At 32.8% G+C, this 10782-nt stretch overlaps 1 protein-coding gene across 2 annotated transcripts in view; it reads left to right on the forward strand.

The window, feature by feature from the left end:
- The window catches only part of LOC106458553 (protein phosphatase 1 regulatory subunit 12B-like), a 124161-nt gene that overhangs the window by 71820 nt on the left and 41559 nt on the right, over positions 1-10782 (forward strand). For both annotated transcript variants that reach the window (XM_022384799.1, XM_013918071.2), the window contains exons 16-17: positions 1076-1185; positions 9297-9389. In XM_022384799.1, coding sequence (XP_022240507.1) covers positions 1076-1185; positions 9297-9389 — 203 coding nt within the window. The remainder of the gene's footprint in view (positions 1-1075; positions 1186-9296; positions 9390-10782) is intronic.

A 10782-nucleotide genomic window follows, 5' to 3' on the forward strand; every position in this document is an offset into this window, starting at 1 on the left:
ATGATTTACAGTAGAATTTTAGGCTGGAGACCGACATTCATGTTATTAGACATTGATGTTGCTGTTTATGTTTGATACGTTGACAAGTTTTACATATGCAGGCAGGAAGACTAAATCTTTGTACTCCTCAAATAAAAATTGTATGTGGGACAAAAAATAACCTAAGTTAGGGGTAGCAATCTGTACTTTTTACTTATTTTATTCAAAGCAAGTGTTAATAAATTGTACATGAAAACAAAATTTTAAACCTAAACATTTCAGTCATATTTTTATTCTATAGGTGACTTGAAAGGGAGAAATAAAGCAATTTTGAAACTTAATGTTGTTATATATTCTTGAGAAAACACAAGATACTAGCTGTAGAAAGTTAATCCAAATAATATAGAAGACATGAAAAAAGTGCCAAATTTTCAATTCACCTAAATTATTTTAAACTAGTTAGTTTGAACTCATAATTAAACTAAATTATTTTAATTTGGAATCCTAATACATTACATAAATCATTCAGTATTTTGGTTGCATGGATTTGAAAAGGATACCCAAACATATTCCAACATTTTTGGAGCACATCCAATAATGCATAAGGATGAAGGTAAATGTACATAGCACAATAGGCCTACCATTTTCAAAAATAAAAGCCTGATAAACCACGAAACTGACTTGTAGATACAAAAACAGATAAACAACATTGAATTCTTCATCCTATAAAATAAAACTGATAATATTAAATATTTCTGCAAGTATTTTACTATAAAACATATCCATTTTTTTTGTCATGCCATTTTCTATTGAAAAGATCTTGGTTGTTATCATTCCTAATACCAGTAACATCTCCATACAACTTCAAGCAAAACATTTTTGGTAATATTTTATATGTTGTTTGTGTTAAAGATATTTCTATTTTCTTAGATAACGCTAAAAAATGTAAAACAAAAAATAAGATTTAAGTGCATTTAGATTCATAACTAAACATTTAATGAACAGTCTGTACATACAGCCAATTTCCAACTAAATTTGTTAACTTTTAACATCTTGATAATTTTGGTTAAATGTGTGTTTCTGATCTGTTTACCAGAGGCTGATAAAGACCATGAAAACAAAAATGCTCTAGGAACACAAGCAGCTATTCAGCGAAGAAAGAGACCAAAAAGGAGATCAACGGGTGTTGTTTATTGGGATAGTGAGGTCAGTGAAATGTTGGTAATGTATGAACATAAATTTATAACTTATGAAATCAGTGAGTAGAAATGACTCACGAAAATTTTGAAATGGCATGAGTAATTGAGATAGACTGATGATGTGAGATATTAATCTTGTATTTACTTGATTTGTATATGCTAAGAGCACCTTAAAATCGTGTTTAACTCTCTCGCTACAGGCATCCTTTTATGTGCATGTCATGAGGTTTTACAGAGTTACATTAAAACTTTAATTAAATTACTTTCTTATATGAATAAATTTGGCATAACAATGTAGCTAGTAATCCAAGTCTTAATATTATATAAGTTTTAAGTTCTTAATTTTATAAGGCAATGTAAAAAAAAAAAACTGAATTTCCTTCAGTATGAGAATTGTGACATTTGCTCTTTAGTTATCCCCTCTTCTCTAATTTATTTACCACCCCTCTGAGAAGTACAAAATTTGATGTAAATTTTGGGTTCAAGTTTTCTGTACAAAGAATTGTCTATTTTGCTTCCAGTTCAAACTTTATTTGTGAGGGAAACAAATCAATGAGCTTAGCTGACTTTTCAGTGGCTCTTGTCACATAGTTAGAAAACCAGAAACATTGTGATAGTTATAAGACATTGTCTACTTTTTGTGTGTTATTATTCTATGTTCTTTGGTGCATTATCTATTTAAATAAAAAAAACATCAGATGTAGTAGTACCATTAGTATAAAAAAATAGGGTTAAGTTTCATCAATAGTCAACAGCAAAAAATATAAAAAAGGAGACCAGGTAAGTAATTTTTCTTGGTTTTCATGTGTATTCTTTATTTATTATTAGAAAAGTAACTAAAATAGAAAAATTAGAAATTTTTTAGGTTAGATCAGGTTGAATTGACTTAGTCCATAGCAAGAGAGTTAATGTAAACTGTGCTAGTGCATGATGACATCATCATGTGACAAAAGCCCTCTACCAATAGGAGGGCATCACACCCTCCTTGCACAGTAATTCCCCTTAAGCACTTGCATTTGAAATAACTTTATTCTTTTCCTTGGCATTGTCTAGAACTGACTATGTTTTTAAATTTCCTGCTTAATTATGAGATTTGCAATAGTTTACGTAACTTAAAATTGGTTCTTCAATTGGCTTCTGGATCCCCTCTGCCTCATTCCCACTCTCTTGCTCCTTCCACATCTCTCTATCACTCCTAGGAGTGTTGTCCCTTCCAATTGTCATGTAAGATTTGTCCAGTCCTATAACCATGGGTCTGGACTCTCCAATCATGTAATCTTTTCTTGTCCCACTCCTGTTATTGTTGTTTTTGAACTCTGTCCTTCTCACATCTGTTGTGTCAGATTTTCTTTTTGCTGCCTTCTTACTCCATGTCTTCTTACCATGGCCTGCCTTTTAGTGTTTTTCACATGATTTGACCATGGATTGCCTGTTCCCCTGTTGCTGGTTTATAGGCAGTTTCTTCTCCTGTCCTCTCCACTTTGTTTCAAACCTTCCTTCTTCATTGACTCTCTTGTCATATTTCCATGCCTCTCTGGAACTTTCTTGTGCTTTTACATGCTCTTCCATGGACTCTAGTTGAGCCATTGACTTCATGCTCATTATTCTGTCTTTATCTGCAAGAATATTTTCTTTTTCTTCTAGTCTGTCGCCACTGTTGTTTGGACGTATATGCCATCAATGCTTCCTGCACTCTTTTTCAGTGTACTTACTTCCTCCTCTATCCAGAACAGGTTTTTCTTCCTCATGCTTTGGCTACTTGGGAGGATGATTGTTTTTTCACATCTTATTCTTCTACTGTGTCACTCTCTTGCATCTCATTTTTACCAACCCTTGGACAAAACCCTTCAGTATGGTCTGTGTATGAACCCACACACATCTATCTCCCTTATTCTTTGTTGTCTGTTTGTTTTGTCTCCTTCAGATTTCGGCTCCCTCCATTCACTGTTCTTCCATAAAACTACATACCATCTTTGAGAATGGTAACTAAATATTTGTTTTTCAGTGACCTTTTCCCCTTTATTGGACCCTGTCAGGTGGGTGGTGCTGCCTCCTAGGGTATGCTTATTTCCCAAAGTCTACATTATGCCAGAGGTAATGGAAAGCACCTAACACACCTGCCCGGAATCTATTAGTGCCCACTATTGAGTTGGACAAGGTATCCTTGTGGTATTGATATTACTCAGTTGCCTGATCCAGATCATGGAAAAAGCCAGCACCAGGGAAGTGTCTGCCCTCTTCTTCACACGTACCAGCTTTTGAAAATAAGATTTTGTGGTTACCCATTTCATTGTTTCCAGTAGAAGACCTTTCCAGCAGGCATCCGATTGGGATCCAGGCACTTCTCCAAGTCTCCTCAACAGAAATTCTTACCCATTTTTCAAGTGGAGCATGGGTATGATTGCCACTTACCTATTACTAGCTGCTGAGGTGGTGGACCTTGGAGGTTTTCTCACCATTATGCATAGCACAGTGGGAAGTATGGCAGTGGTGACACTGTATGTTTAGTGTGGTCACCCCCTCAAATAGCTAGTGTGCTTTTTTTTGCAACAAGAGTCTGTCCAGTTGAGTTGAGGTGAGCACACACCTGATTGTGCCCTAACTACACTACACTTCATGGCTCACCAACCTCTTGTGTGGAGGTGCACAGTTAGTCATAACCTAATTCTGCCCATCCCTGCAACACTTGGGGCTCCTTTGCCCTTCTCTCCATTTCCTTCCAGGTGTATAATATACCCTAGTCGAGATGAGATGCAGTCTCCCACAGGTGTGCCCCTATGAAACCCCTGCCATTGGGTGTCACCTTCCACGGGCTTTCCATTCAAGTACCATTTTCTTCTTACCTTGTATAAGAATGGATATATTTCAAGCCCAAGTGCTTAAGAGGAGTTACTGTGCAAGGAGGTTGTGTTGTCCTCCTGTTGGTGGATGGCTATCATCACATGATGATGACATCCTGCAATTGTGCATTTCACGTTAAACACGTAATTTTTAGGTGGAAATTAGCTCAAGGCTACTGGCATGCAAATCTTATTGGCAGATGTAGGGGAATTAAGCTATTCAGTGTGAGGAGGGGAGTATCTATCAGAAATACATTTTCAGGTAAGAAAAATGTTAACTTTGCTTAATAAAGTGTATAATTATGCTTCCCAAATTTGTTTGATTTATGAAGTTAACTTGCTTCATTGAAAATAACTTTTTTCTTGATTGCTACATTGCATAACCCATGTTTTTCAAAACTTTATCAAAGTTTGAGAGTTGTTTTGCAAAGAATCATTCTGCAAAGAAAAATATTTTTGATCTTTATATCTTTATTTAATTTGCTATGTGTCAGAAACTCAATAAACTAAATATTGTTTCAGTTATTATAATGTACAGAAGAAATATTGAAAATTAAAAGACAGAAGAAGAATAACAAATACAAATGTTGATGATGATTTATTTGCTAGTAAGAACAAATTTTGCTATTTCAACAGATGTCATTAGTGTTACGAGCAATAAACATATGAGGGGTGCTAAGAAAATTAAAAATAAAGCCTGTATTAGTAATAAAAAGTTTTGTATAAGTGATGAGGAATAAGCTTATTTTGTTAGTGCGAAGAACAAAATTTTCTGGAAACACTTTCTATGGTACTGTTCCAGAGTCAAAAAGGTTTTGGCCATGTGATTAATTTTTATTAATTTTAGTTAGCAACATTAGTTAACATAAATTTATTGTTTTACTGTGATTACAATAGTCCCTCTTAGATACGACCAACCTTTCTGTCATGATAAAAAAGTTTCATCTGACAGGAAGTCATTATTCAAAGGATCAATAACCAGATAACGAACAACCGGGTTCAAGCTATGCCAGTTGCTATTCTTAGGGTTTGAACATAATGGTTTATATACTGTATAGTTCGTCAGATAACGTAGCAAATTGGTATAATAATAGTTATGATGGATAATAGTTCAGTAAAGATAACTTAAAATTGTTTTATTTATGTTCTATATAAAATAATTTATTCATTTCATAAACATCTACGCATCACATTTCTATTACATACATATAAAACATTACAAACTGACACAAAATTTATTTCATAAACAATCATCCATCTTTGCACATTTAAAGGAGTCACTTTAAATGTTCACGAGTCTGGTAGTTATTATATCAAGAAGTGTCTTGTTGTTAGTTTTTCAGCACACGATTTTAGTATTGATTTATAAAATAATGTGCAATAAATATTCAAATTAAACATCGGAGAAACTGGAAGAAAATTGGAAACCAGATTCCCTGAACATAAAAAAAACATTCCATTTTTGTATGTACCATCACTGCAACTAAAAAAATCCACAGTATATCCATACAAAACACTATAATTTTAAACTAAGAACCAAACATTGGAAGCTACATATGTTAATTGAACAAAACAGCCCCACCCTAAACCAAAATTTCACCTTGAAATTTGTATCCATTGATCCCAGCTCTGAAAAGGGACCATTCTGCAAATTTAAAAGAACCAGTAAAGATATAAGAATAAATATCTGAACTAAATTATTGCCATTGTTTAATAAGGTAATCTCTCTGAATAAAAATACTACGTAAAATGTAATATGTTACATTAAAACAATTTCTAGTTTACTAAAAACTTCTCTAATTTCCATGTTTTGTTTATTTTGTTGCTTTAGTCACAACTTTGGTCTGTATCAATATCAACATTTCTAGCCTTCTTTTTCTTCACAGCGACTTTCTGTTCTCAGCTTGAGACATTCGCAGCTTTCCCGAATGCCTCGAGACATTTTATTAGCCATGCTTACCATACAGATTTGTTGAGTCTGTCACTCAACAAACTGCGAGTTAATAATCTACACACCCCACTAATGAACCATAATCAAGTTACTTAACATTTAGGCCTCTAGCACAAAATCTACTACATTCACTACAAGAATAAGCGGGATGAAGACAAACAACAGTATCTGACTGCCCCTGGTTACCTTTCATGATCTGAAAGCTTTTAAACCAAAATACCTACGTCTCCATACCAAGGAGTTTGACTTGAACACACTGGGGTACCAAGATACATATACTAAGCTGTGAAGCAATCTCCAGTCATGTGACCTCTTTGTTCATGTATTCATGCATTTCTGTAAATTACATTATTGATATGAAGAAAAGTTATTATAGAGAGGTCATTATTTGACCTTCCACCCAAAATTCATGGTCGTATGTCAGGAAGTCATTCATGGGAGGTGAGACCAATGTAAAATCATTCTGTGTACAGAAAAAAAGTCGTATTTAAGAGGAAGTTGTTATTTGGAGGTGTCGTATCTACCAGAACTACTGTATTATTTTTACACCAGTTGTAACATGATTTCAGTGGTTATGTTTATGCCATTAATATTACATTTGTAGGTAATGAAATTGGTAGAGAAGGGATAATATCAAACATAATGGGAACTTTCATAATTCTAGACCTTGTTATCACTTCTGTACTATATTTGAAACACAAAATTAATAATACATTTCAGAAGGTAGAATTATATAGAGATCTGTAAGTGTAACAGTAAATAAACCCAGTCTACATTCAAAATGTCATAATCTAATCACCAGTAGTTATTAAGTAGTAATATGACCTAAGCAACAATACCTATCATTACTCAAATGCCTTGACAATACAGTAAAAAACAAATATATGTCTATGGATGCATAGTGATAATGTTGTCAACATTGCTATTGAAATCACATTACAACTAGTCTAGTATAAATACAGCCATTGCTTACATTAATTGGTCTTACATGAAAGTAGATGAATTTTACATAATTTTGTGGTTTGAAAATATTGATATTTTTGCAAAAATTTTTCATTTTGCACTTTAGAAAATATTCAATCCCCAGTCTGTGCTATGTAATTCCATACAATAAAGTACAAATACAGTTTATACAGGCACTCAGCTGAGGTAAAAGAAGACAAACAAGACTGAAAATATATTTAATGATAGTTCAGTTTACTTTTATAGGTTACCATCATCAATGTGGCAAATAGCAGGTTTTCGACTTGCCAGTTTGAGACATTAATTGCAAATACAGGGGTAGAAATCAACTTTTTTTATCATTTACCCAAAGGACTAGTATATTGCCACATTTGATAGACTTTATGGATTTTTAGTAGACATCACTCTTTCAGAGTGCTGTCCATTTCATGCAGTTGTACTTTTAATTGCACGGATGATGATAATAATAATACCAATTGTTATAACAAATTTATAAAAACTGAAATTACAGTGACACATTATGTAACTGTATCAAAAACAAACACTAATGTACTTCTATTTGGTAATTATGAATTTATTGTAAATAAACATTTAATGTGAATATGTCCTTGTAAATCTCTAGTCAAAATGTTCCCCATACTGTTTGTAATTTTTAGTCAGAGTAATTCAAAATATTTGTTCCTGATGATCAAAGCCTGGGTCATTCTCAGAGTCACTATCTGTACTAGATGAAATATTATCTAGGTCTGCAGCAGTCTCTTGCTCCATGACATTCCAGGTGTATATATTTCCACATAATGATGACTGTTGTTTATTGATTGATTTTATATATTACATTAGATCTACGACTAGACTCTTAACATTAGTCTAAAATTTAAAACCTGTCCAGCCTAGAGGTAAGCCATGTAAACTAGACTAAAGCATAAAACCAGTAGTTGGAATGTACTTGTAGCATGCATGCAAGTTTACACAATGAAGTGGTATATCCAAATATCATTCGATTAGGGCACAACCTGTCAGGATTGTGAACTGTGAACAGTTATTGTAGTATGTATTATTAGAGGATGAAGATTTTTATTAGTTCTATAATAGTTATATGTGTATTAAGATATATTCAATTGGAAATTCAAATATTGACACCTGAGCACAGACCCTATGTATATAATAAACACATGTTAAATACTGAGACCAATACTAACTGTGTTGCAAAATCAAATGTGTTTAGAAGGTTTGTATGCTTATTGGATTTGGGAATAGTAGCTGTATGTTGTATTATTTGTTCAGGGAGTATAAATATATGTTGGAATATAAACAACTGATGCTTTTTAGTACATGACAACTCATTATTGTTCTCGCTGGGTGTAAGGCTTAGATCTAGGCCTTGTCATTCAAAATACAGCAAATGTAGATTTTTGAATTCAGCAAGTGGGCAAAAAAATTTAGTTGCCCAGTGGACGATCATAGAGACTTTCACTTATCCTAAACATTTTCAACTTGCCTTGAGCCAAAGGGAAAGTATTAGTTTCTAACCCTGATAATGGCAATGTGGTGAGTGTCTAATGGTAACATAGTGTTAGTGATAATAAAATGCTATTTCGTAGTGCCAAGAACATGTTTGATATTTGTGACGAGAGCCAATCTTTATGTAATAGTGACAAGATAAGCTTTGTCTTCATGACAAAGTCTTTGTGTAATAGTGAAAAGAAAATTTTTCATTGTATATGATATGAACTAGTCTTTGTGTAAGAATAATAATATTGAAAAGAGCAAAAAGTATTTGTTCTACGGTAAAAAAAAGATAGTTTTAACATAAGAACATTAAAAGACAATAAGAGACATTTGGACCATCTAGACTGTCCTGTTCATTAAATTAAACTAAACCCTCCAAAAAATAACACTTCAAAGCCAGCATTTATCATTCAAATATTTATTAAGCTTTTCCATAAACTCCCTTAAATTAACTGCATCCACCACATCCAAAGGGAGTCTGCTCCAGAGGCCAATCACCTTGTTAGAAAATAAAGCTGTCTTAGCTGAAGCTGACTTCTTCTCTGCCAAAATTTATATTTTTGTCCCCTAGTCTTATCATTCTTACCATTACATATGAAAAAACATGATACATCAACAATATCAGTTCCCTTAACAACCCAAATCACCTCAATCAGCTCTCTTCTAATTCTTATAAAAAAAAAACAAGTTTACATTTTCATGAGAAAAGCAAAAACCTTTGTATAGTAGTGTAAAGGTAAGTTATCATTTTTGTGACATGAACTAGTATTTGTATAATAGTGACAATATAAGTTTTTTAGACATTTTTAGGGTTAGCTTTTGGAACTGTTTAAACAAAAAAATTCATGTTTTTAGGGTCAAAACGAACAACAAGATAGCAAAAACCAAGAACAGGAACAAGAAAAAGATGTGGAAGAGAAGTCTCAAGAATCCAAAGGTGATGGAAAGGTAAGCCTTTTGAATGTTCAAGTAATAAATTTCCCAATAATTCAAAGGTAACTTCACCCTCACTAAACGTTGTTAAAGAGAGCATCAGAATATTTGTAAAGATAGCCCTCCCATTTATTCTTGATGAAAAGGAGCTTAAATGTTTGAAGTATTTTTTCTGGCCATAGATATAAAAAATTACTATAATATTTTAAAATATCAATTGTATTATAATGATTTTTATACTTGTTTTCAATTTTGAAGTTTTAAATAAGATTTGTATGCTTCATTGTATGAATTTGCTCTTTAGTTTTAATAGCATATACATACATACATATAGGGAAAAAAGTTTACTGCTTATATTTGCTAAGCACTATGAGTTAATAAAATCAGTACAATCTTAAGGCTCCAACAGTCTAAGGATTCAAAATATGTATACACAGAGGGTTGAATATTTTATATTAAAATGATTTTGAATATGCAAGTTAGCAAGTTATGTAACAACCACAGCCATTATAAAGTTGCATTGCAATGGAATTGAATGTATCAGAACTACATTTTGATGTTAATATACATTTAATAAATAGTGTGATGCCACCACATTTTACCTCCTTACACCCAAAGCTATCATGATCCTAGATTGCCCTTTAAGCACTGCTACAATTTTTTGCTAACAGCACACCAGTCTTTTATACCCCATTAGATTTGTGTCCTTTCAGAACAAGTTCTGATCATGAGACTACCCTCCACCAATCCTACTGTGCCCTTTATACTAGTGCAGCCAGTTTCCTCTACTATTCTAGAGTAATCTTCACTTTCTCTTTTGGCATTCTAGTGTATAGATGTGTGTTTTAACTCGCTCTCCACGTGACTACAATTGCTTATTGTTTTATATTTTAGACCAAATTTCATAGTTTTGCAGGTTCATTATATTTTTGTCCCCAAGTCTTATCATTCTTACCATTACATATGAAAAAAATGATGCATCAACACTATCAGTTATCTTAACTCTTTCAGCAAAGGCCAGGTCCTTGAGACCGTCCTCGTAACCATTTTGTTTTGAATTAGTAAGTGAATGGTAATGAGCTTTGGCAGATTATCAGTAAACATTACAATGCTTTCATATGTAAAATATCAGTTTTATTTATTAAGTCTAAAGGTTTCTGAAGCAATGTTTTTCTCATGTCTTTTTTTTTTTCTTTTCACATGTTACCTTTCTAACATGCTTGCATAAAAGTATTTTTAATCTTAAAATGAAAATTACTTTCATTATAAAGATTTTGCATGTGAAATTTCAAAATTTTCTGATTAAAGATAGTTATCAAACTTTTCTAACGAAAAAACTTTATATTTTTCTGTTATTTTCAGTAATTAATCTCTGTACGGGTTTGGCAAGTTTGACCGATCTCGCAAC

This window comes from Limulus polyphemus, unplaced genomic scaffold (assembly GCF_000517525.1).
Source record: "Limulus polyphemus unplaced genomic scaffold, Limulus_polyphemus-2.1.2 Scaffold484, whole genome shotgun sequence".
In the NCBI taxonomy this organism is placed as follows: domain Eukaryota; kingdom Metazoa; phylum Arthropoda; class Merostomata; order Xiphosura; family Limulidae; genus Limulus; species Limulus polyphemus.